At 47.8% G+C, this 27,630-nt stretch overlaps 1 protein-coding gene across 1 annotated transcript; it reads right to left on the bottom strand.

The window, feature by feature from the left end:
* Positions 1-689: 689 nt before the first annotated feature.
* LOC144110207 (uncharacterized) lies at positions 690-23,730 on the bottom strand. Its single transcript, XM_077643045.1, has 9 exons — positions 23,649-23,730; positions 22,526-22,975; positions 17,814-18,178; positions 14,652-14,802; positions 13,093-13,310; positions 9,473-9,652; positions 5,697-6,068; positions 3,501-3,702; positions 690-1,685 (listed from the first exon to the last, which is right to left on the bottom strand). Exons 1-9 carry the CDS (start codon positions 23,685-23,687, stop codon positions 1,569-1,571), a joined length of 2,094 nt encoding a protein of 697 aa, XP_077499171.1. The 5' UTR covers positions 23,688-23,730; the 3' UTR covers positions 690-1,568.
* Positions 23,731-27,630: the final 3,900 nt, after the last annotated feature.

A 27,630-nucleotide genomic window follows, 5' to 3' on the forward strand; every position in this document is an offset into this window, starting at 1 on the left:
GTGGGAGACGAGACAGCCGCTGCCCGTGGCCGTCCATGTTCGCGCCGAGCGCGCGCCGCGTCGTTCATTGAACGAATCAGTTCTTTCCTGGCAGCATTGCAGTCAGTCACTGTCGCCTGCGATCGCCGCACACTGTGTTCGCCTCGAACTCTTCAGAGTAATAAAAATTCACGTTGTACATCTGGGCTTTACTCACGTTGTTAACTACATCATGTAATCGTGATGTCAGCTACCATCTACAAACCTTAATAGCATGCCTCCTCGGATATAAAGGACTTCCGTGCGTTAACCGCGAATATAACTTTCTTGTGCTAACCGCAGATATAATGATCTTGCGTGTGTCACCTCGTGTATAACGAACCAATGTACACCATTTCGGATATAACGAAATTTAATGTGCCAACCTCGGGTACATTGAACGTTTGGCTGCTAACGCATTCAAACGATCCAGCGAGGACCGCTTAAGAGAGAATTGTTTCAAAAAGAAGCTTCACGTGAAGCGGCGAATCGGGGTATACCTATATAAAGGGAGCAGAAGTGTTCGCAAAATGATCAACCCCTTGGTGGAATTCAATTTTTTTAATTTTCTGCGAAACCATGTAAGATACAAATGTTAAAAACGGCGGTGACCAAATATACTAGTTGTTAGCTTCCACATTTAGTACATTGTCACAATCATGAATGATACACCAACTTCCCCTTCAAAGAGAGAGGGTTACTATGCGCTGCAAGGGTTGTATCGAAAATGTTTTTGATACAACTGCACAGAAATAAGCTATGTTATATTCAGGCTGGCTATGCTATGCACGGGCTGTTACAAGAGGAATGGAAACATGGCGGTGAAAGTAATGGCAACGAACAAAAAGTAGAATGAAAAAGGGAAAAAGTAACGTGCAACATGGGAATCGAAAAATGATTATTATCGTAGGATGATATAGCACGGCGATGAATAAACTGCATAGTCACCTCCGCGGTCGGCGACCACTGGACCGTCGACAACAGTGATGAAATACTATACACAGTTTGCTCGGAGAGTTCAGTAGCGATGCGCGAGTAGACATCACAGGCCAATAGCGCGGCAGACAATGAAGTAGAAATGCTCGGGCTGTTGTAAACAAGTTATTGAGGGAAATGTGAATGCGTGTTTCGCCGTAAAAATAAAAAATTCCGCAAAAAAATCGATGTCTACGGGTATACTTATGGGGAAAGATTCAACCAGCATCAGATTGCCAAGAAGCGCCGATATTAAAGAACAAAATTCAGTCCCCGTAGATGGAACGTCGGATCACAGCACACTGCCCTGTTGCGATGTCCCGCGGCGAAGTGCAACAAAAACCTTGTTAGCTAAAGGGCGCCGCTGAAGGCCTTCTGATGCAGCTACGAGTCCTCGTAACCTGCAGCGTCAAGCAGCAAGGAACTTGCATGCCTCAATAGAAAAATCATCGAGGAAGTCCTTCTAGAGCTACCGCTAGCCCTTGCAGTCTTTGTGCAGAGAGCAGGGAAGGCAGTGCCTGTTGGGCTGGTAGAGAGATTTACAGAAGGACTTGAGGCGATCAAGGTCGATAGGCCTACGAAAAGGAGCAAGAAGATTGGACCTGGCCGCAGGAGTAGGCTTCACGGAATGCCTTCAGGTAGTGCGGCAAGTTGTAGCAGTGACTTGATGCGTGCGGCAGAGACGTGCAGTCCTGCGCAAGAAACAAAAGCAGGGGCAGGTAACCCGCAAGTAATCCGCAAGGTGCAAATAATCAGTGGCAAGTAATCCGCTGAAGCAAGCGCTCGTCCTAACGCCATTCACATCTACCCCGAAGCTCTTTGCCCTCAGACGCCATAATACGGGCAGGGAACTATAAAGTAAGCCCACCTTGCAAGCCAGACTGAACGCCTGACAGTCAAAACCGCCGCGGACTTCGCCTCCTACAACGCCTCGGCTATGCCTTACCAATAGTTACCCACAGTTCACCACAACGATTCCGACAGCGCTCTCACCAGTCATCAAGGGATATTAGATAGCAGTTGCCGCGGCCGGCAACATTCTTTTCCTTTATTTTTTAAAAATAAACCACTACTGCTACTACTATGTACAAATCGCACTCATTTCAGAAATATGCTCTCTCTCTCTCTCTCTCTCTCTCTCTCTCTCTCTATATATATATATATATATATATATATATATATATATATATATATATATATATATATATATATATATATATATACGGTTGCGACAGCATTCATTCCTATCAGCACCGCCCTGCAAGAAATATGCTATATACCGCATATATATATATACGGTTGCGAACGCATTCATTCCTATCAGCACCGCCCTGCAAGCGGAGGAAGCCGCCATAGCGCTAGTCATTGCTTCTGGCCAGCCCCCGACTAGCGCCACATACGTCATCCACAGACTAGCAAGCACACGAAGAGCCTCGCTTACCCATACGCGGCGAGAATCCTCAGATCCAAATTTACCACCTTATTTAAGATCGCACTGGTATGAACAGCTGGTCATGGGTCACTTCCTGGAAACCGGCGTGCAAAGGCTGCAGCTCGCACAAGCGCCACCCGGGCTCCAGGAACCGACATCGACCGCAGCCCTTCACCGGCGCAAGTACCGAACCAGTATACGCAAGTCCGTTCCAGCATCAACGCCTGGACAGGCACAGATATCCGCCTAGATCCCACAAGCGACTCACGCGAGACGAGGCCGTCGTCTAACACAGCTACCAACCATATGCACATACTCGTCTGAGCTTCCGACACAAACTGCACTCAACGCTGTACGCTAACATACGCCTACAGTGTAATGAATACCCTTCCCTATTCCATACCATATCTGGCCTTTCTGTCCAGCTCGGACCTGAATGGCCATAAGCTGCTGGATCATGCCAGGCTGACAGTAGTCGCTGCAGGAGCCCTGGATTGAGGGCCCCTCTCGGACGGGGAAAACTTCTCTGTATTAGAACCAATAAGTTTTCTATCATCCACATCATCAGAAAGTTGTTACCTTGTGATGCACTTGGCGCTTTTCATTCATTTATGCTCGACTTGTTGCATGAGTTTTGGGATCGGTTTTATAAGCACATCGCTATACTGATATGCTCACTGTGGCGTCGTGTTGAGAGATCATGGAAATAAAATAAATGCTGTCGTGCAGTTAGATAAGGAAATCCCGTGCCGCCATGCGCTTGACTGACGATCCATGGGGTAACTGGGGTGCTAGATCAGGGGATTACATAAGCCGCGGGGGCAGTCTACCCATGCTCTGGCCGGCCATCCTCTGTTCAATCTATTCCTGCTTTACAACCGTGCGGACCCCTAACTAACCGGTCAGCTTCCCTGCGATTTACAGCTCATGCTGTAAAGCGCCTCCTCTTGGCGCGCGGCGGAGGAGGATAGAGGAGGGTGCTACTTTAGTCTTCTTCATTGAACTCAGGTTTGATGGTGATATCATTCCATACTTCATATTGAGGAACTCCACGGAGCGTGGGGAGTTGCCGTACCTTCAGGCAACCGGACACGAACATCATCCTGTCCGGGCTCAGCTGCCCGAGCAAGGGAAGCTGTAGGTCGGCGCTCGCATTCAGTGCCCTCAATGCTGGCATGCAGCACTCGAAGGCCAGAATGTTCTCGATATCGTTGTCTATTGCGGTACCGTTAGGCCCATGGCATTCAGCAGGGAACCTGGCACCGGGCTTGAGGTACCTGCAGGTTCGAGTGCCGGTTGTTTGCAGTTGGTGAGGAGGATGCGTTATGACGGAGAAACCGAAGGAAACAGGAACGGGGAAGGTAAACAATGAACAACTCCAACACGTTTTTTTCTTAGTCAGACGAATGGCTCCTTCTGGGTATGTTAGTGTTCGTGTGGCAGGAAAAGAATTTATTGCAGAGAAAATCTCTGATTTACAAACTGCGCCATACTCGATACAAACTAGTGACGTCATGACCGGAAATGACTCCGTGATTATTGTTCGGAAGGGAATGGCAGCGTAGCCTAGTACTTATTTTTTATTGCGCTAGAACTAAGTGCCTCGCTAGCGAAAAAGCTGTCTTGTCTAGGGGTTTAACGGCAGAGCCGCCTGCCACAGTTGACAGGTGGCAAAACAGGAAGGGAAGTCTTCCCTTTCGTTTTGTAGGGAAGCAGTGGATATAAGGAAAATACGGATGTAACGAAATATGGATGCAATAAAAGTGTTATGTACTGATCATTACTAAAGCGGAGACGAAAGGGCGCATGCTTCGCATTTCGTCCGTACCAATAAAATTGATCGCCCTAAATTTAACCTCCCATTTAACCCCGGCAGCACAATCACAAGATAATTGAAGACACACAAAGCTAAGCAAAGTGAATGTGCTAACACACCCTCGCCTCATTTAGTTTAACGAAGTAAATCGGGGGTTAATTCTTTTTAGCTTTCCTAGCTTGTAAGAGCTCCTTTCTCAGTGGAACACGGTAACCGGTCAGTATAGGCCAACATCGAATTTTCTTCACTGTACCTTAAAGAGGCCGTGAATCACCGCTTTGTCAAGCGCAAGAAACGCTTTAGAGCCTGCAGCCACTTTACGGGCGATTTTGCCAGAATGAATTTTGACCAAAGAGAAAAGTTGGATGGAGCAGCCCTCCGTTGTCCGTTTAAGATGAAACACGTCCAGCTCTCTTTATTGTTGTAATGGGACCCGTTTTTGAAGGCAGATCTTAGACGCATTCTGCAGCATATAGATTCGGCAGGAGCGAGTTCGGTTTTTTACAGCGCTCCCTGTTGAAGGCATGTAGCGCAGAGATTACCTCGTTCACGCGGGATGATGCCATAACGTGATCTTCATTAGTGACGTCACATCATCGGTTGTTCTTTCTAGTGTGTAATGCATCATGTTGTTCTTATTTATTTTCCCTTGAATTGTTGCTCCCATGTTATTTCTCACCGATTATTATTATTGCTATTAAACCTAACATCCTCTGTTCACATATAGTTGCAACGCTGCGTTTTATGTACTTGCTTTGTTGAATTCTGTTTTTGCCCTTCCTGCGATGATCCCGATTGGGATTGACAGTATTTCTAAATTAATAAATAAATATGAACCATGAGCCACGCTCGTAACGCATTCGTCATGCGATCGTTGGTCGCATTACGGTTCACGTGAAGAGTTATTTGATGCATTTTCATTGGGTCGTGAACGCATTACCATTAGAGACCCGTTACACAACATAAACCCCTAACATGAACATAAAGCCCTTAAGCAACAAACTGCCGTAACATTAAGTGAACGCCTCTTCAGTTTATTCATGCGTTAGCATTAGAAGTGTTTGTGCAAGCGGAAACGGCGACCGCGGTCACGCGTGGAGCGTGGCACGTCACCGGATATAACAACCCTAAGTATCGTATGCCACCTCGGATAAAACGAACTTTCGAGTGGTAACTTCGGATATATAAACGTTCGCGTGTTAAGCTCGGGTATTAGAACTTTCGTGTGTTACCCCAAATATAACGAACTTTCACGTGTTGACCTCAGATATAACGAACCTAAGTGTACCACCGCAATATATCGAACTTAAATGTGTAATCCTCGGCTATGAAGAACGTTTCGCTGCTAATGCCTTCAAACGATCTACCGAACATATAGCCGAAGAGTTTTTTTAACATTTGGTAATGTTATATATAACCCGGTGTATATATAGCCAGAGGCCGTGAGATCCGCACCTTTCGACGAGGCTTCTGGCGATGAGGTGGCCCAGGCCTCCGACGTTTGCCGCTGCCAGCCCGTCCGCAGTGAAGAAGGGCATCTGCAGCAGCGCCGTGGGTATAGTTATTGTGCCGTCGACGGTAACGTCCACTTCCATGCGCACCGGATCGAAGTAGGTAGAGGGGACGCCGGGGAAACCGGGGAATACGGGCGCCGAAAGCTGGCGCCATGCATCGCACGTGGCTAGCCAATCGGCGAAGAATTTCACAGGTGATCCAGTGGGTCTGGGATACGAGGCGTAGTATCTGTCTACGCCATTGTAAAACACGAGGTTTGGCAGAGAGATGATCGACGTCGGAGGAACCTTGAACTTCTTCAGCCACTGCGTTCTGGAACGGTCGCGGAGGGAAAGAAGTGCAGGAGGTCGATTACAGTTATAACGGAAGTCCCGAAACAACGAAATTCCCGGAAGCAAAGAAAATTTTGCGAGAACGGAAGGAAACGGGTTCGCTGAATTCGCCGCCAGTGTTGCTCTGAGCCATGTTAGAAGCGGCGACGTGCCATGCCTGCTGCGTGCACTGAGCATAACACACGATGCCGCGCGTAGCTTGAAGCCGCCTCTGGGAGCGAACGGAAGGCATGCAGTAGCTGCCTGTCTTCAAGTAGCAGTGCAGAACGTAGACGGGAGCACGAGACGAGAAGGCGACGCAACGAGAGCTGAGAAACCAACAAGCCCAATCTGCTGTTCTGTCTTAATAGCTGCCTGGCCCAGTCGAAAAAAGATTACATAGCCGGGTCCAAAATACGACATGTTTTGCTCTTTGGTCGTAACAACAGGACTTGTCGGGCTAGTTGGTTGATCATAATGCAAAAAAGACGAACTGCGCAACAAGAACACGGACGAAAGGGAGGCAGACACACACTAACGCAGACTTACAACTTTACTAAAGGAAGGAATACAAGGCAAATATATATAGCGATCCCAACGCACTTCAAATCTGATCAATATGGCACGTGACAATCTGCCCAGGCGATAAACAGACCACACAAGAACCAACGCTTACAAGATAATCTTATACCGGGCCGGCCCTTTCTATGAAAACAAAAATGTCGTAACGACATTTTTCTGCTGTAGTGTAGTATTTTTCTGCGGAATTTTTCTCTAGTTTGCCACTACGACAAAAGGCAACTCAATACTACAGAAGATTCTATTGCTGCTACAAGTTCATGACCAGTAACGGTAGAAACAAATCTTGTGACAAAAAAAATTGTGTTTTGCTAGTGGCGTCACTGGGGTGCCGAACGATAAGGCACATCCACTGCAAGCTCAGAGATAATCTCTGACGTCACAAGAGGGTACACAAAACATTAACATGTATTCAGGGTACTGTGAAGAGTTCGATGCTCCATTGTCTGCTGCGAATCAGAACTGCCGTAGTACATGGAGGACGGAAAACATAGGAAACATAAGATAGGACAGAAATGCTAAATATCACCTAGAGGCGAAGCTGGCGTCACCATTTATGCAAGCTTCGTAAAAAGCACTTCGTCCATCGCAAGAATGGCGGAAGGCCAGGTTTTCGCGTTTGGTATGGCTATTGTTGGGCCGAAAATGTGGAGCTGTGCCACGAAATTGGTAGTTGCGACGCCATGCTGTCCTCAGGGTAACGGAGTGCTCTCTTTAAGGGTAACGGAGTGGATTTCAAGGGAAGGCAAGCATAACAGGGGGCGGAAGAAATTTAGGTGGGTAGATGAGAATAAGTTTGCGGGCATACGGTGGGTGCAGCTGGCAAAGAACAGGATTAATTGGAGAGACATGGGAGAGACCGTAGCCTTGCAGTGGGCGGTGTCAGGCTGATGATGGTGATGCTCTCCTCAATGCGCCGATTAAATTATTTCAATATTGCGTTTTTCATTTCTTCAATACATTTAGCGCAAGTGAAAGTTTGTTGTTAGGCCATGGTATGGAAACTTTCTCAGCATTTATACAGAGTTTGCCTCGATAAGAGTCGTATTTTTACGGGTGAATCCACATTTCATGCCCAACAATAGCCAAGCCAAGTAAGGAACCTCGTCTTCCTGGCATTCCTGCGCCTCTTCATGGCGGAAGAAGTGTAGCGCCACCAGCTTTCCTTCTAGGTTCATGAAGAAACTTTGTGCCTCTCCTCCGCACGGCGTTGCAGAAAGCGTGCATGGCAGAAGTCAGGTGTTTTTTCGCAAATCGGTACTGGGATTCTTGAGCACGGCAGTAAAGTTGTCATAGCATCATGTCTTCTGCATAAAACGTGGCAACTCGGCCGCTGTGTGTGGGACAGGCTTTCTGCACTAGCCAGTGGCGTAGCCAGAAATTTTGTTTCCGGGGGGGCTCATGTTGCAGCGCGGCCTCCTCATAGAATTTGTGGAAGGATCAAACGTAACAATAATAACTGCATTGCCATTGACAATTCCATGGTGTATTAGATAACGCTACGCACTGTCTAGACAAGTGAAATATGTATTTTTTAAATAAAAGAATGTATTCGTATGTCTTCAAAATCGTCGCAGACATGATTACAAAACATAAAACTGAGCAGGGGAGAAGACACAGGAGAGAAGCAAACAGGACGAGCTCGTCCTGTTTGCTTCTCTTTCAGTGTGCCTTGTCCCCTGCTCAGTTTTATGTCTTGTAATCATGCAATACCAACTATTCCCTCATCGTTCACTCGTGGCAGACATAACTGATACCAATGCTTCCATGTTTTTCCGCATTTAATAAGTAAAGAAGATACCACACGAAGTCTAGAAGTATATCGGTCCTGATCCAGCAAAGCAGTGCATGCCGCTGATATGAAAAACGTAAAGGCCATGAAATTAGCCAGTAGAGGACAAATATTTTAATGAATGTTTGTCGTTCAAGAACATTTACATTTTTATGAGGAAAATTGGGGGCTTCCCCGGGGAAGCCCCAGGGAAAAGCCGTATTGACGCTGTCCTTCGTTCCAGTGTACTGCGCAGCAGCAGCTGTCACCGGTCATGCATTGCGAGTAATTGCACCGAAATTTTGGTCGCAACAGCGAGCCATCGATAGGCCCTTGACAGTTTGCGCTAGGATGGGGCCCCTTGCGTTACATGACTCCAGGTGCATGGGAGTTGCCACGAAATCCAACCCGAGTTAGCAATGTTCGCGCCAAGATGTCTTTTCTAGTCTGAAAAAGACACTCTAGGTGACAAAATCCAGAATGACTTCCGGCGCCGCTGGTTGTTTTGGTCAGCGGTGCGTGACAGTTCGAAAAAAAATTTTTTTTTTTTTGGGGGGGGGGGGGGGGCTGCAAAAACGCTTTACAAGAAAGTGTGAAAAAAAAGAGTGCATGTGATCTAGACAGCTGCTTTCGCTCTAGAGCCAGGGTTCTAACTCTGAGTTCGTAAGGTGCTCTGAACCGTTGCAACCGTTGGAACCTGAAAACTTAGTCAGGGGTAGGAAACTCCGGCTAGTTTCGGTTTCAACTACTGTTGCACAATTGGTATAGGAGAACTGTAGTTTAGAAATGAATCGTCCGCGCACATGCCGCGCACGTGCATCTGCTTTGTTTTCGCAGGTGGTGGTGCGAATCCCGCTCGGAGATTTTTTTTTCTCAGGATAACGTTGTCATACGACGCTCCTAGTGTCTGTCCTCCGGCCGCTATGGCAGCAGTTGGCGCTGAGGTGGTATAGTGTATATTATGGACAGTGGTATATTATAGGAAGCTTCCTGCCTCTGACTTAGTGCCACAACTCTTCTAGGTTCTCGTTCTATAACAGAAAATCCTTACTCACTTTGCGCTGAGGCACCTTGCGATAGCGTTCGTCATGCTGGTTATCTTATCTTTGGTCTCGTTGCTGGGGTGAGCGAGGCCAGCCTGGTAGACTGTAACCGGTTCCATGGGGTGCGAGACCTTGCGTAGACAGTCAACCCAGAAGTCGGACTGGTCATAGAACCTGGCCCGTGCGTACGACCTGCACAAGCCACGGGCAAATACCCTTTACTGGCCTTCTTGCAACTAAGAGAGTTTCAGCAGACCTTTTTCAGTGGTTTCAGCAGTGGACTTGTTAGGTTCGTTCCTTTGGATTCGTGCAGTCTTTTTTCGGTCTAAGCCATTTGTCATGCATGGCATCAAGGAACTACTGGGCGGCTAAACAAAACTTCGAGGAACGTTTATTCCTGCGAATCGGCAAGATGCAAGCAGCACGATGAGCCCGTAGTACAAGCGGTTTTTTTAAATCCACCACGGACTATCAAATGAGCGATAGTCGAATAGTGCGCATGCGCGTATACTATGCGGTAGCACCACGTTTACGTATAGTTTCACGCGCGTACAACACTTCCCTCCTCTCCACTCTCCAGAACAGGCTGGGGGAATAAAAAAAATGGTCGAGACACTTAAGACTGCTTATATATGGGAATGCGAAAGCTTTAGTTTTTGCACGGCCGCGTTTCTTTCATTGAAGTTCTTTCTGCGAGGTGCCTCGTCTGCGTGGTTTGTTATGCACGAAGACCGTCACACGAAATCCAAAAATGCCCGTGTCTTGTGTGATGACAGCGCACGTTAAGGAACCCCCAGGGTGTCTAAATTAATTTGAGGCCTTCCTTTACGGCGTCCCTTCTGGTCATATGTTGCTTCGGGACTGAGCCCCATGATCACTTTTTCTAAGGGAGTAATGGCTGCTCGTTTAGAGACTAATGCTTGTGGTAAATCATTTAGCCCTGAAAGGAATAAACCATTGTGCCTCCTTTAATTTCTACTGCCTTAGAGTGCGCGCAAGTTACTTTTAGATCAGTGAGAGAGGCCATTGTCCTGCAGTGTACGCAAAAGGACTAACGATGATGATGATGGTTTTTAGAGGGCGAATTACAGATTTCCGCAGCGGCATCAAAACCTCCATAGTCTGATAACTACAATAAGTCGATTCCCATAACAGCCGGCCAACGCTGAAAAATGACAATACAGGAACGGGTTCGGGGGCCGTATTCCGAGTTTGTGTCATAATAAAAAGCGTCATAATCTGCCGCAACGACCACCCCTGACTGGTAAAAAAACCGGAAGTAGATGTCGGTTCGGTTGTGACTGTGAGCGGCGGCAGTATGTCACTGCGTTGTGTCTGCCGCAGCGAAACATCCAGCGGAGCTTTTGCTCTTTTCCGAGAAAAAGAACGCGACCAATGTGACAGAAGAAACATTTAGCCACAAGTTTGGGTGCGCATCGGATTCCACTGTAAAGGAGTAATATCAAAGCTACTTTACCCAATTGACTTCAGCAATACAAACAATATAGTTCAGGCGCTCTTTTCTGCACCGTAAAGGCCGGGTGTGTACTTAAAGGAGGAAATATTGTACGCAACCACACGTGGCTTTTCAGTGACAGAAGGCGGCCCCTACAGCCGTCGATCGCCGATGGTAAATAAAAGGCAGCCAGCTTGTTCTAACAACACGGCATTTTGCATTTATCTTGAGGAAAAGGGAACGGGGAGGAAAATTTGTAGCATGCACTCATTCGCTGCACAATGCGCACTTCGTGCCGGGCTGACCCAAGACGCCGTGACGACTTGCCGCCAGCAACATCGCTGAATGTTAATTGGTGCTGTAATCGGACAGTTGTGCAGACGGAAATTTACGTTTTTTCATTTATTTTACGCTAGCACTGCAAATAAATAAAAGGGATGAGCTCGGGGATAGTGGCGTCATACAGTTTGAATGAAGAGAACAATTTCTGCGACAAACCGTTGCTCGTTAGGCCTAGGAGCTACCGAATCGTCCAAAGAAATACAAAAATAGGCCCAATTTATCTTTCATCCAATTTCTTATAGGCAAGAGATGACGAAGCGAAAGTCCCGTACCCAGTTTATAGCCAGTTCACGAGCCGAAAAACGCAGTAACATCGCCGAGTTCACTTCGAAGCGAGAGGCTCCACTTCAGAGCGCGCCGCCATGTTGGCAGTTGAACATCTGCTGCGTACGCTATGTGTTTGACGTCACCGTCCGGTTTCTTCGACCCTTTTAGCTGCATCGGAACCACCACATCTGCTTCCAGCATTTCGACCAATCAGGTGTGCCCGTTGCGGCAGATTATGACGCTTTTTATTATGACACAAACTTGGAATAAGGACCCGAAACATAATTTGAAAGTTTGCCTGTTTTGAACGAAAAGCACTGTCCTTATGTTGATTATTGGTACCAAAAAAAAAAGACCCATGGCGCTTCATTCACTGTCACGTCACAAACCCACACCACTGTGTTGACACCTCAACGAGCAGTTTTTCTCGTGATGCTGTGCCAAACTGTGGAGACGTGAAAATGAAGAATTCTGCTCATTGTCCACCACTGTTTTCATCGTAAAGTCGCTGTTTCAAAAGAAACCCGGCTCAACATAACGTGTCAGTGGAGACACCGAAGAGCAAGTGAGAGAAGATTTATTTTAATTTGGTGAGTAGCTGTAACTTCTGCGTAGTAAGGGCAACAACCAGCTAGCAATTTGTGAAGCCTATTTACTCAAGCAAAAATCTTCGCTGAGCAGCACCAGTTTGGTGGGTTTGCTGACGTATACATCATTTTCTTAGTATCGCTGAATAGGTGTAGTCTCTGTTACTATGCCCAGAGGATTCACCGATGACGCAGAAGTTGTTGGGGAGGAAAAGGCCGCAGGAAACCATCTCTGGCATGTCACTTCGAAGCTTAGGCTGGGTGCTTGAAAGCAGAACGCAATCGGGGAAAAAAAATTACGTCGTAGACGACAGGTGCACGCGCAGGCAAGGAGCGATAGGAAGGCGAGAGTGGACGTTCTTAGAAAGTGTATTATAAAGTGATGGCCTATGACAAGCAATTATTTATGGTCCCTGAACCATCGTCGCCTGCACTCCCTTCCTTTCCCTCATCAGTGTCTGACTGTTATCGTCATCACCAGCCTGACTACGCCCACTGCAGGACAAATGCCTCTCCTATATATGGTAAAAGAATGCAGCGCGAAAAAAACAAGGACGAACAGAAGTGGACAGGACAGGGCGCTGACTTCTGTTCGTCCTTGTTTTTTTCGCGCTGCATTCTTTTACCATGTTCACTGACCAACAAGCCCAAACAGCCGCTTTAGTTCACTCCTATATATCTCCGGTTAACCCTGTCCTGTGCCATTTGCGACCCGCCTATCCTCGCAAACTTCTGTCTCGTTTGCCCACATAACATTCTGCCGCCCCCTGCTACGCTTACGTTCCCTTGGTATCCAGTCTGTTATCCCTAAGGACCATTGACTGACTGACTCTATCCGAGTGATTTCGGTCAATATGCAGAGTATTGGTGACAATGTGCAACTTTTATGTGCCTCGAGTAGCTTTAATATCAATGTACGCAAGCGTTCTTGGCTTCTTGTCAGCTTGAGTAAGATAAAACTGAACTGATTCGATATTTACTCGCCGGGTGCGACGAAAGGGAAGACCTCGTCCACAACGTTCCAGCTGGTCCAGAAGAAGAGCTCAAGGCTGCTCCCAATGCCCCTCCACACGGACTCCAGCATGACCACGAGTATGGGCGACTCGAGAATTCTGGCGTCCCGATTGTACGGGGTCTTGGATTGGACCGCGTCACCAAAAGCTCCCTTGCTGACGCCTTGAAAACTCACGTCCTTCACCTGCGATCACATAGGGAAAAAGATTAAGTGGCGCCACTTCTGGTCACTTTGCTACTTCTTTTGAAGCGAAAGCTTCACTACTCTAGCTAAAGCCGATTTCGCTGTGCGTTGCCATTTGACCGAAGTGAGCAAGAGGTCAAGTGTGGCTATAGGCCTTATCATATGTGGTCCACCATCGTGTCGCACCACTTGACCTATGACCTTTTTACCTTTTCTTTGAGGAGATGGTGAAATGTGTAAATGGGGGAAGTGTATAAATAGCAGTACAGCTATATTTAATGATATTGCCGTTAGTGTTGGAAATTAAATTTGATCCAGACCATAATGCGCACCTCATAAAGTACGCATGTCAGTGCCACATGAATAAAAAATTAAACACCTCGTAAGAGATTCATGTGACTCAATAGTTATTTTGTCAACTGTTCTTGCGTGTGGCGGGTATATACCAGCGGCACTGAAAGCATGCCCTTATTTCCGCAACTAAGAGGTACAGCCGAGCCCACATATAACGGTCCCAGTTATAGCGAACACTCACTTATTACGAACGAGAATGGTGCTGTCAAACGAGGAACTGGCAAAATTCGTATTAGGACTATATATGGCACTACGTCTCTGATAAAACGAACAGTCGTGGCCGCACCACTTTTTATAGCGAACGAAGAGGCGCTGCAAATTAGCCCCGAAGCTGAAAGACTAGCGCTCTGGTCAAGTTAGGGAAATGGAACGCTCATGCTGACTCCACGGCGTCTCTCATTGCCAGCGTGTTGTTTCATACCATACGAGCGTGTTGTTTGTATACCATACCACATCATCTCATCGAAAACACGTCGCGAAGATACATACACACAAAAATTAGCTGCGGTTGAACTACTGCTGAAGGCCTGGTTAGAAAGCGAAGGCTGCGGTGTATCGGGAAGGTATACGCGGCTTGGCGGCTGTAACGTTGAGTGCGTTCCGCACACTGGATAGGCAGAGCGCCCACCCTGCCACCCTGGCAGGTGGCAGTTGCATTAATGGTTAATCGTGAGAGGTTGTTCTCCCAATGAACGCTGCTGCCTATTCGACCGCCCTCTACCGGCGAACCGAAAGGTCAAAGGTAAAGTGGTGCTACACCATGTCGGACAGCATATAATAAGGCATAAAGCCATACTTGATCTCTGGCTCACTTGAAGGTAAAACGGCAACGCACGGTGAAATCGGATTTACCTAGCGTAGTGAAGCTTTCACTTCAATAAACTAGTGTCCAAGAGGACACTGCTCGTGATCTGTTTAGGATGAAGCACGTAGAAAGGTGCCGTAACTGCTCAAGAGGCACGTGGTACATTGCAGTCCGTCACTCACCTGCTTTTCGGTGAACGTTGCCGTCATGGCGGTCGCCCTCTGGTGGCCGTTGGCGACGGCCATTTTCATCTTGACGTACAGGTTCGTCCAAGTCGCCAACAGCATCGGGGTTCCCCTAACGCCCGCAACATGCGCTATTCTCATGAGGTCACTGCATGAAAAGGTGTGCGTAGGTACTGTCCTAGTCATCCTTAATTCTTAGACCGGTGATTAATAAACTGATAAGTGGTGACAATTACATTCATTGTACCCGTCTGAGGCTTTAATTATCCACCAAAAGACACGGATTAAAACAGAAGTGTCACAGACCATAGTTTCCTGCTCTTCCCGCATCTTTTTGTGCGCTGATATGATTTCAGATGTTCGATCATCAATTAACTCTAGGCTATATTCATACTTCTCAATACGAGGCTTTTACACTCGTGAACGGCACACATAAGAACGTTCAAAGGTAAACTGAAGAGGTTTCAGGATTCTGCGAGCTTAATAGCGCCGAATACGTGGAGTTTTCAGGTGAAACGTGGAAAGTATTTTTGGGCTAGCATTGGAAATGATGACGTAATTGCCGATTAAAACAGGAGGCGTTCAGGCTTTTCCGCAGCGCACAGCGGTGGAAGGCCCATGAAGACGTCATCTACGGTGCCAGTACACCTACCGCTCAGACACTCTTTCTTTGAAGGAAAAAAAGCCACGCCATCCAAGGCAGCGCCTGTGGAGCGTTGTTTAGCGGCATCCACCGACACGGCAAGTTGCGGGAGAAAGCAGTGGAAATTTGAAATCTCCACGTCTATGATGTCATCACCAAGCTTCTCCGCACTCGTCCGGTGCTGCGCGAAGAAGCCTGAGATTTAATCGCCGAGTGCGCCATTATATGAAATGCTTGCGAAAAAACATTGGCATGCTTCACCTACCGCCTATAAAGATTTGTATCTGAATGTCAGGGAACACCTTACACATCGATGAAAGAAATTCGCAGCCGTGTCAACGAAAGCTGTAATGCGCGCAGGGATGAATGAACGCGCACTCCTTCTCTTCACAACCTCGTCCTCCTCGCAACCGCCGGTGAAGCGCGACAGAGCTCGAGTGGCCAACTCCCACAACGCCTTTCCTGTCCTCAAAAAACTCCGCGCATGTATTGAAACCGAGGCCCCACAGTAGCCCTTGCATTCTACCCATACATTGCACTTCTTACGGTAACCTCCTTGAAAAAACCCACATAGAATTTTCTTAAGGTTTCAGGATGAGAACTATGCCATTTTGATTCACATGAATATTATTCCGAAAGCCCAGATTTGCGGCTGTCTCGGCCACGAGAAAATCCAATACAACTATCACAGAGAAAAGTATTAGAGCGAAAGCTCGATACAACTCCTATTTCGATGTGGACGAGACGATAACCTTCAATGCCTCAGACGGTCAAACCGTGCTTAACTGCGTGGTGGTATTGCCTAAGCTTGGGGATCTGAACTTTGACCTTGGCTTTGACATTTGACATTTGACCTTGTGAGGCATTGAAGGTCATTATCGATGTGGTGCCCACTGTCTCAAATCGAATGTCATATAATAATTGGTTTTCTGGGAAAAGGAAAAAACGCAGTATCTGTCTCATAACCACGCCGTAAGGAAAGGGATAAAGGAGAGAGGGAACGAAGAAAGGAAGAAAGAGGTGCCGTAGTGGAGGGCTCCGGAATAATTTATATCCCCAGGTGGTCGAAATTATTCCGGGGCCCTCCACTACGGCACCTCTTTCTGTCTTTCTTCGTTCCCTCCCTCCTTTATCCCTTCTCTTACGGCGCGGTTCAGGTGTCCAACGATATATGAGACAGATACTGCGTCTTCTCCTTTCCCCAGAAAGCCAATTATTATTATTATTATTATGACATTCGATTTGAGACAGTGGGCACCACATCGATAATGATTTTCAATGCCTCACAGGGTCAAACCGAACTTAACTGCGTGGTGGTATGACCCAAGCTATGGCAGTTTGACCACGCGATCATATCACTATGACCCTGAGTACCTGACTTTGACCCATGGCCTTGACCTTTTCTTTTGATTTGAGACAATGGAGACCATGCTTAACAGAGCTTTCGCTCGTATAACTAGGTTCAAGCTACTTGAACTCCAGCAATTTTTTTATCGTTTCAGGCGGAAATTTACCAGCTTTATGTCCATATCAGAGGTCCACGAAACCGCTGAGGAACAAAATGACGTCTCCCAATCGAGCAGTGGTTGACACCTCCGTATACAAGGCATGCTCTTCGTGTAGTACTTCCTCGTGCTTTGCTTCACATTTCATGGCCGCTTGGGTAACACTGAAGTATGTGTTATCCTTCCATGCCTACCCCCCGCAGCGGTGGCTCAGAGGCCTTGTAGTTCGGCAGCTGATCCCAAATGTCGAGGAATTGACTTCTGGTCGTGGAGGCCGCATTTCGATTACGGCAAAATTTGAAAGCGCCCACGTGCTGCGTGAGGTGAACCCATGGTAAAGAACCCCACGGTAATCGAAATTAATCCGGAACCTTGCAATAGGACGTCTCAAACACAACGCGCAGCTTGGCGACATTAAGCCTCACTTGCTGTGCTATCCCTTCCATGCCCACCGGCGCCAGGTCAATTTATAGATGTTATGGTGTGGCCGTGAGGTTTGAGCCATCGTAGTGGAAGGCTCCGTATTAATGGGGTACATTTATATGCTCGGATAGAAAATCGCGTGCATGACGGACGCCTAAACGCCCGAATGTAGATGGTAAATGTATTCGTGCTAAAAGAAAATGACGCAAGCGCTTAATCATTATGCGTTGACAACGCGTTAGCATGAGATCTTCTCCGTGATTTTACTTGCTTCTTTTGTACTTGTCTCCACATTTTCTTATATACTTTAACATGCAGGTGCTCATTAAAGGCTGTAGTCACTTTTGCTTAGTCATCTCTTGTCATTAACAGTCGTTACACCAATCTTTTTGAGGTTTATTACCATGGCAGCCGCCGTCCAGCCTCTTCCTACTCTCTCCTACAAGTGAAGAGGGGGATATTCTTCTCTACACCTTTCCACCTGCCATTGGGCATTAAAATGGCAGGTGGAAATAAAATAAATAAAATAATGCTTCTAATGACAAGAATGCCTCATTAACTGACTTGGTAAAGTTATTTTCCGCTAACCCTGGATCGCTGCTCCTGGACAGTGCCGCCTGCATGCCAGGGCCGTTGAAATGCACGGCCATGGAGTTGTTGTCGCGTGGCCGCATTGTGAGCAGCGCGCTCAGCCCGTACGCGTACGACAGCTCGACGTGGAGCTTGAGCACGGCGTCGGCCGAGGTAGGAGCGCCGGAGGGCGGCGCCGTCAGGGAGAGCTTCAGCCTCGTCATGAATTGCTTCAGGTCGTCGCTGGCGGACCAGGTTTTCCCCCGGACATCCGTGCACGCTTTGATCAACAAGCCGGCCTTCTGTAGTGTCGCGTCGACAGTAGGGTCAGTGTACACTCCCATTATGAAATGCGCCAGACCGAGGGTGAGTTGACGCCAGTGCTGCGAGAGAACAAAAAAAAAAGATACCGCCATCGTCTGGAAGACGTTGAAGTAACGAGCGTTAGGTGTTTGGTTTACTAGAATTGATATGAATGAGACTAAATTGAGCTACACCCCTAAGCCGGCCGCCGTCTCGGATTATTAATTACGTGATCAACTAATTGCCATTATTGGCTGATATCTTGGATTTATAAGTGACGTCGCCAAACAATCACCAATTCGATATACTACTGACGCCGCCAGTCAATCACCAATTGGGTTGCTATATCGATTTACTATAGGGGTAGCAGACCCCAAGAAATCGAGAAACGTGATGAGTAAGAGTTAACGCTCTTATCCCAGACCATGGAGGGAGGGGACTATCCCCTTTTATCTGCCACTGTCGGGGATAGCCTCTTCCCTGTATTGTCCCGCTAGCAGGGTCATGAAATCGGCTGATGCCACTGGCTGGAAGGGATCCGTTTAAGGGGAAAAGCCGCTTCATTGTATAGTCAGTTACAACTCAAGAATGCAGCGGCGAATGCCACTCAAACAAGGCTCTCCAGCCAATGGCGTCGATGATGGCGTCGACGATGCAGGGAGTGGCAGATCAAAGGGGATAATCCCCTTCCTTCGTGGTCGGGGATAGTCCCCTCCCTTGATTGTCGGGCTAGCAGGGTCATGAGAATCGGCCAACGCCATTGGCTGGAAGAGGGTTCTTTGACAGGGAAAAGCCGCTGCGTTGTTGAATCGTATCCGGCTATATGTCTATAATGCACAACACAAAGGGGGCATGGCAAAGAAGGTGGAGACACATGTCTGTGTCGTTATCTTTGTCTCTGCCTCTGTTGCCTTAGAGTGTTGTTTTCCAGGAAGAATGATCGATAGCTTTGCGATGGCAAAGAACCTCAGTAAGTGCACTGATAGACTTGCACCGCGATAGAGGCAGCAGGAACAAGCACAATTGACACCTTTAAATTGACACTGTGGATAAAGCGAAGTTAGCCTGTATGGATAAATTACCGAATTCTAATGACAAAGACGCTACTTGAACTGAAAGCGGGGGTCTTATAAAGAGTGAAATACGGGTGTTGCCACCACCAGCCAATTTCGAAAATAAACTGCGTGCGTCGATGCAGTTTTTTTTTTCTCGTGGATCCCCGAGGCTGTACTACACCGCCATTCCCTTGGGAGCAGGAGTCATGGCATGGAGTCTCTTTCGGTGTAGACGTCACGAGTTTGAATCAAGTGGCGGGAATATATTCAAATGTAATTTTCACAGCAATAATTGCGTTTTAATTTTGCTGCCGAACAAACATGAACATAGAAAGAGCCATAGAATGGAATCTTAGTAAAAAAAAATGGCTGAGGTTCAACGTAAAAAAGAAAATTGGTTGTTGGGGAAAGGAACTGGCGCAGTATCCGTCTCACATCTCGGCTGCCACCTGAACCGCGCCGTAAGGGAAGGGATAAAAAAGAGAGTGGAAGAAGAAAGAGGTGCGGTAGTGGAGGGCTCCGGAATAATTTCGACCACCCGGGGATCTTCAACGCGCACTTACATCGCACAGCACACGGGCGTCCTATCGTTTCGCCTCTATCGAAACACGGCCGCCGCGGTCGGGTTCGAACCCGGGTGCTCCAGATCAGTAGCCAAACGCACTAGCCACTGAGCCACCGCGGCCTGTAGGGTTCAACGTGGCTTGAACCTAGTTATACGAGCGAAAGATCTGCTAAGATGGTCTCCACTGTCTCAAATTAAACGTCAAGGGTCAAGTTGAAAGGTCAAGGCCAGGTACGCTATGATCACAGTCATATGATCACGTGGTCATACTACTATAGCTTGGGCCGTACCACCATGCAGTTAAGTTCAGTTTGACCATGTGAGGTATTGAAGGTCACTGTCTCATCCACATCCAAATCGGCAGTAGTACCCCAAGGAGTAGAGCTCTCGCTCCAAAAAACTGAAGTTAACAATGTGTTTTAAAGCTCTACGCCATTAAGAGGAGAGTCGTTGCCAAACACTAAAGCTGTTAGCGTCATGACTCGTGCTTGCTTCAGAGTTCCATGCTGAAGACAGGGGTGGGGGGGGGGGGAAATCTGGGTTTGCAACTACCTGAAGACGTCAGTATGGAAAACTAATGGAGTAGTCTCCAAATATCTGCGTTTTCGTGTAGTTAGAATTTTGTTCGGACAATGTTAGTCTGCACAGCTTGAACAATCCCCAGAAACCTGTTCTCTTTAATCTATGTAAACTAATATGATACTCAGGAATTCTGAACAAACGCATTTTTCAGCGGGAAACCGCTGATGAACGCAATTTTTTCATATTATGTAAGATTTCCCTATAATAATATATACACAGATCACCCGAAGGCAGTCTTGCCTTTTTGTTTGCTATTAACGTTTTTGCTATTGTCAAAAGCGTTCTTCATTGGCTTTCTATAGCAGTCTTCACTGTTCGATGCGATCGATAAATATACTTTAAAAGAAAGATTGTGCTACTTATGAAAAGAATGTACCTTTACCTTCAATATTTTTATAACAGTATCTTACAATTTTTAAATTTTCAGAATTTTTTTCGAGAATGTTGGACAACTCAAGAACGAAGGGGAAAATGTCCCTAAAATGAGCCCCTTCAGCCAGTGGTGTCGACCGATTCTCCCCTTAGAGCGATCTCGGACCTGGTAGCATGAAATCTCAGGGGGGTGGCGGATGAATGGGAAATAGCACGGCTTAATCGGATTCACCGCGGCGTCGTGAAAATCGGTCGACGCCATTGGCTGGAGCGCCTCCTTTGAAGGGCATCTGCCGCTTCGTTCTTGTGTTGTATCCGACTATAGGAATGATTCAAAGAGGATTTTGCGCCCGAAATGCGAATAGCACCCATGATTAATGGCAGGGCTAGCGTTTTTGCCTAAAGTTGATGGCATACATAAATTATTAACAGCGATTTTACTGAATGCGGTAATTGTACTGAATGCGGTTACCACCTGCCACGAGCATGGCTGTGGCAGGTGGTCCCCAGATAGCAACTGAGGGGGCAGGAGGGCCACCTAGGTCACGTGACCTTGCGGCGTCATCACAACCTGCCCACCGGATAGTGAAAAAACTGACCACCGAATTAATGATTGGTCGCTCGGGAAGAGAAACCTGAGCCTCATAAGGCCCACCGCTGGGAGCACCTGCCATCGCAGGGCAGTGGCGTATCGCTCAGCCGCTGCACCATTGCGTCCGGAGGGGTATGAGGGCTCCCGGGGATCTATGAATATAAAGTAGGGAATGACCTCCTGCGTGTGTGTGAACTAACCTATAGCGTCAAGGGGTTAGTGCCCATATATGCGGCATTGGTAATTCATTTTGCATTCACAGCTCACTGAGAGTCCTCATACCCACCCTGGCACTGTTGAGCAGCGGTCAAGCGATACTTTACATCCTCGGCAGGTGGCTGTTTCAAACACTTCCACCGATGCGGCTTGTGAGACTCAGGTTGCTCTTCTCGAGCAACCTCTCGCGACCAATCATTAATTTAAAGCCGCCTGCCTCGGTGGGCTGTTTGCTCACAGTTCGGTTTGTAGGCTGCGATTAGGCGACAAGATCTAGTGACCAATGTGACAGATGGGCCACCTACATTTTCTCTCAACGCCGCCTCCGACGAAGACACTGCGGACGACACTAGAATTTCTGGAGTATGGGCGTATTAACTCTATTGCGTTTAAGAATTGAACGAACATTTTAACCCCAGTGGTAAAGCGAATTTCCGGTATAGCTGGTCTCGGGCGAAATTTTGATGCCAGTTAGCATTGCTTTGTGACTCTGGGTACTGAAACCTCATAGTAACGCACGGTCACTTATCCATCCATTTGTATCCAAGCATATGGAATACAATGACGCCAATCGTGACACCATTGTGCTGGGACCAATCAGTGAATGGAATTCTGGCTGATCAGTGCGTCGCGATGTCATGAGGCCGTGCGAAGTCAATCATCGTTTCGCGATGTCAGGATGTCGTGCGTCACGTCACTCTAACATGCCCATTCAGCGTGCCGCGTTGTCATGGCGTCATGCATGACGTCGCTACATTCTGAGAAATTAGCGCGAAGCATTGCACCCGGTGCGCTACACCGACAACATCGACGCCGAGGAACCGCGGGAAACAAGTCTTTAACAGCTGTCGCTGTAGAAGTGTAAAGTGAGCGAGATAACAAAGAACGAGGGCCAGGACATATGTGGCACTATAACTTCAGAGGGTGGCGCTTTGGGCCTTGACCGCCTTCAACATTTCCCTCTCACCCCATTCCTGAGCTCCTGCCTCGTGGGCGGGGGATCAAAATTATTCAAGACACGTGGACAACTCGTCGCATGGCGTACCTTGTTGTAGACGCTGTTCATGTCCTCACGGAAGAGTCCGCACACGTACGCGCCGAAGTTGGAGCATGGCGAAATCAGGGGATTCAGGGCACTCCGGTAGTAGTCCGCCAGGTCCTGGCACTCTTTCGAGTAACAGAGATTGCGAGGCTTGGGTGTTGGTAGCGCATGTTCAGGTCGTAATGATTGAAGGACCGGAAGCTGTGCAAATGTAGGCGGGGCAGGTGGTGCTGTTAGTGGCCTGCTAGTCGGGGTGGTGGTCGTCGTGGTTGCGGTCCTGGTGGTCGTCGCTGTGGTCATGGGTTCCTCCGCTAACGCATACCACAAGACCACGTAGCCCAGCGAGCCCACAGCGGCCCCGACTAGCACACCGATCACCCAGATCACCACAACCGCTCCCAGAGGGAAGTCGTAGCGGACGACCGCGTCTTCTTCCGGTTGCTGTAATCGTTGCTGTAATGTGGAACCACAGATAGCATACAAGATGAATTAGGAACTTTGAAATGAAGAGATGGCATAAAAAAAGCCAATACAAGTCTATATACTGCGGTTCGCAGCTTGTCTGCATCATACGCTCAATACGCTGTGTACGCAGTTCTATTATCGTACTATTACAATTCTATTGTATTCGATCTTAGTGTTCTGTCATGGCTATGGTATCGCTTGGTTGCAAGACGTCGCTTGAGCCAATGAGTAAGGTCGAAAAAAATTTTCGCTTCTCTCAAGACCATGCGCCACTTACCTCTGACATCACCTGAGCATATCTGTTAAGCTGAACAGGAGCTCATGCAAAATTATACTTGAGGTTTTCCTTTGCTGAAAGAGCAGTCTACAATATGACCAACAGACAAGCCATCCTCCGGCAAGTTAGAAGACAGTGTAAAGTACTGAAAGAATACTTTGACAAAATAGCAATTAGAGACCCAAATTTAGCCCTCCAACACCAAAGGAACCTTGAAGAGTGCGAAGCTTTTGCAACCGCTTTCGAGAACGGCCACCCCTGCGTTGGCAGTATGTATGAGCCTTAAACGACCTTATATGCCCGAACCCACGGCCACTTCTGTGTGACACACGCGGGCTCAGTATGAGACGGATTTGGTACGAGATGTAGTGACGGCGTGCTTACTTCAGCGACGTCTCCTGCTGCCGTTGACGCGGTAGACATCAGCCTGCCATTCTTCTTCTTCTTTGTCTACGGAGATGGCTCGTGGCCCGTGACAAGCACAGAGCAAAAGAGTGAATGATGAATAAATTTATCCATGGAAAGGATGGAGAAAGGAGACGGGGAAGGAGGAAATTCCAGTTGGGAGATGTTGCGAAAGCTTGCGTCGTAGTCACATAGTTGCTAAATATCTATGCATCCTTATAATCGGCTGCGGAGACTCTGAAAACTAAAGAATGCTGATCATGTTGCGCGTGATGGCATGAATGATAGCGGAAAATACTTGAGCAGGCAGGGATTCAATGACTGAGCTCGACATAAACTGTCAGAAGGGCGCAGCGGGTATCCTGTACCTGATGAACCTATTTTAGCTCACTTTGTGGTGTCAAATAAGTATACAAATAGGCACCAAATCTCCAATTTCCTTGCTGACCATTGATGCCCTTAAGCAATAAATCTCGTTTATAAAAAAAGAAAGGACTAGCGCTTAAGGCGGGGTCAAAAAAATATAGAAGCGAGCACAAGGATTCGTCGTCGTCTTAAGTTGTAGCTTTTTAAGATGGTCAACAGCTGACTAGCCCAGCTTTCCGCCTTGACTTCCCCATGACGCCGTAAAGTCGAGACACCGATCTAACGTAGTCACCATGGACATCAGTATCGTAGAATATCAAGACAGCAAACTCAGCGTCGAACTACTTTCCACTGAGAACGTTATTAATGTGGACCTACAGCATGTACACCGCGAGGTTGGAACTCTCGATGATGTGACATTTGTGGTCGTGGGATTCATGTCGATTTATATGGCCGCAAAGGCAAAATAGGCAAAGAAATGGACGCAGTAGAGGTTGCCCCCCCCCCCCCCAAATCCGAGTGATTACGATAACGATTGTAATGATAATCATCAGCAGCCTGACTACGTCCGCTGCAGGACAAAGGTCTCTCCTAATGTTCTCAAGTCTTTTCCCAGCCACGGTCACCCTGTCCCTTCAAATTTTCTAGTCTCAGCTATCCGCTTTACTTTCGTTCGTTTCTGGGATGCTTTTGCTTTTCCTTGGAGAAGCCCAGGAAATGAGGACAAACTCTTATAGTTCGCACAGCTACCACCATGCGCCGCGAGGCGCTGAACGCACAAAATCGCCCCGGGAATGCAAAATTTTTGGCACAGCCTAATGATTCTCTATGGGAGAATCTTTGCAATTGTTGCTGCGAATGAGAACGATGACCACATCGTCTCGGAAACCATCAAAACCAAATCCTCTGAAACGGTAGAAGCAGCAATTGCCTGCGCTTAAGCGTGTACGCAAGAGGGTACCATTATAAACTACTCTAGAATGGCTATCAATAATTTCGCAAGAGAGCGAATTGCGAAAATCCCCTTTCAAATCCTTAACGCCACGAGACACTCACCAAATTACTCCGAATCGATATGGGTCCTAGCCCATTCGGAGAATCCGGGGAACGAGGCAGACTACAATAAAGTCCGAGGTTTCGTGTATCGGAGAGTGGATAAGTCTGGCTCCCCGAATTTAACGGAGGACTCCATGATCACGTATCATGATCTAACCATCATTTTAAATGAGAGAGGAGAACTTTCCTCCCTCCGCACAAAAGCCTGACTAAAGAACGAGAGGTTACGTGGCGTCGTCTACAGACGAGATCGATACACACCCCATCACTCCTTGCGCACATTTATCCTGCTCAGTACAACCGGAACTGTAAACACTGCGACCAACGAGCCAACTACTATCACATCCTATCGGATTACAAAATAGAGCCACCCCCGATGGACCTAGTTACCGTTTCTTCTCTTGAGCTCTGGGAGACCGTGCTGGCTAGCTCTGACCCCAGAACCCAATTTCTAGCGGTGGAGTAGACAGCCAAAGTCGTTGAGGGCTATGTACTCTCGAACACTAAAGGCGCTCTCTTAGCACCAAACTCTTTCCGGCGAATAGAGATTTACGATCAATTCTCTATGACGATTGGTAATAGGCGGCGCGAGTGCAGGATGTATTTTTTAAACGATGTTTATTGCCTCAGGGCATAAAAGGGTATGTAATGATGGATAACGATGATGCGTAACTAAATGAAAAAAAAGGTTCGCTGATCTTATGAAATCAAGGACAATGTATTTGATAGGTCAGGGTTTGCAGTGAAGAGGAAGACTCAGCCATGATAATCACCATGCTCGCACAGAATCTCTGCTGGCGGCGAACAGATGTCCCAAGCTGCCGAATGTCTTAGAAAGCTGGGCATGGGTCTGCTTTGTTACCACAAGACACCGTCGGATATCTGTTTGCCGGGTGACATGATGAACAACTGACTAGCCCTGATGCGTAGAGCAGTTCAATTGGCTTCTGCTTCTGCTGTTCGCCATGCATGGGGCACCGCAGCCAGCGCTGAGCTTCTGGAATAAGGTCACCCTGAAAGTCAAACCTCTTTAACAAAGTTGCGTCTGTCTCCTTCTCTCTTTTGCCGGTCAAAAACAGTACCTCGCCAACATGGGCTTGACAATTGGGATTAGAATTGGGCGGTGCAGAGAGCGCTATTTCTAGGGATGTGGACCAGGTAGGCCGATTTTGGCGTCGCAGTATAAACCAGGACTCCAGTACTGGCTGACGCCCGCTACGATTACGGCAGTGACACCGTGCAAGATGTAACTCTACAGAGTTTAACACATCGATGAGCATGTATAAGACTACACCTTGCTCGTATATGAGCTTCCTTATAACCTTATGTAATCACCACCCTCATGGACGAGTGGTTAAGGCTGCTCCTCCCCGCGAGAATGGGAGGTGGTGAGGTTCCTGGCGGGTTGAAGTGCTTCTGGCGCTCCTCGCCACGGTTCAAACCAGCCTCCTCTGGGGTTACTAGCAGTCCACTCCCGATCTCGTCAATACGGAAAGATCGGTGGGCGGGCCGTGGACTCTGACCGAAGTGCAGCCTGACGGTTTCGGAATCCTGGGATAGGAAGGAATTACGCGACCCCCGTTAGGCGTTTAATTTTTGGAGCGACAACACTAAGATGGGCGCGGTCCAGTCTAAACGATGCTGGTGTCTTATTCGAGGCCGAATGCTTAAGCTTTGACCTGCTGGACAAAGCTAATGCTGCCCAGGTTGGCCTCAGCCACAAGGAACATGCGGATAGATGGATGGGTTGTTTCTGGCCTAATGGGTTATGACCAGAAACAGTTATTGTTGGGGCATGTGCGAGGGAGATATCACTGTCGCCTTGGGACAGATGAGGACGAGAAAAGTAGAGTGTCCAGAAAATCCGGCGCCGTCGTTAGGCGTTGTGAGCGGGAAAGCACGGAGCCCACTTGCCATCTCTGTCACGTGACGTTGTGACGTCATCACAGTTTGCCCACAGTTTCAGGTTTCAACCTGTCTACTGCTTTGTGAGCAAACTGCCTACCATGGAGGCAAATTAATGACTCGGCGCAAGTGGTTGCTCGGGAAGGGAAACGTCGGTCTCACAGGCCTCACCGGTGGCTTTCTTTGGAACAGCCAGCCACCTTCCGGAGTAGTGGCGCGTCGCTTAAACGCTACGCCAAGGCCCCAGGAGTGGCATGAGATGTCCCCGCTATCTAAGAATGTAAAGTAGAGAATGACCACTTCTGCATATATCGGCATGCAGGCAGAACCTAGGCGACCGAGGAAGATTACTTGCACGGGAGGGATCTCTACTGCTGTCACATTGTACTCTTTAGCGTAGGTTAAGCGTTATGTTATTGTGAAAGAAAGCATAGTATCCATGTCTGCGAAGCGATGCGAAAAGAAGACGCCGAAAAGACCCATTAACGCTATCGCGTCATACCCTTGGTGCGGAGCTTGTCTCTTCGTTTTTTTTTTCTTTTCACTGCGAAACATTAGGAGGGCCATGGAGGCTTAAACTGTCCGGCGGCATCGAAGTCTCTGTAAAGTCTCCACCTGCCAGCCTTGGCAGGTT

The sequence above is a fragment of the Amblyomma americanum genome, chromosome 11, assembly GCF_052857255.1.
Source record: "Amblyomma americanum isolate KBUSLIRL-KWMA chromosome 11, ASM5285725v1, whole genome shotgun sequence".
Lineage (NCBI taxonomy): Eukaryota > Metazoa > Arthropoda > Arachnida > Ixodida > Ixodidae > Amblyomma > Amblyomma americanum.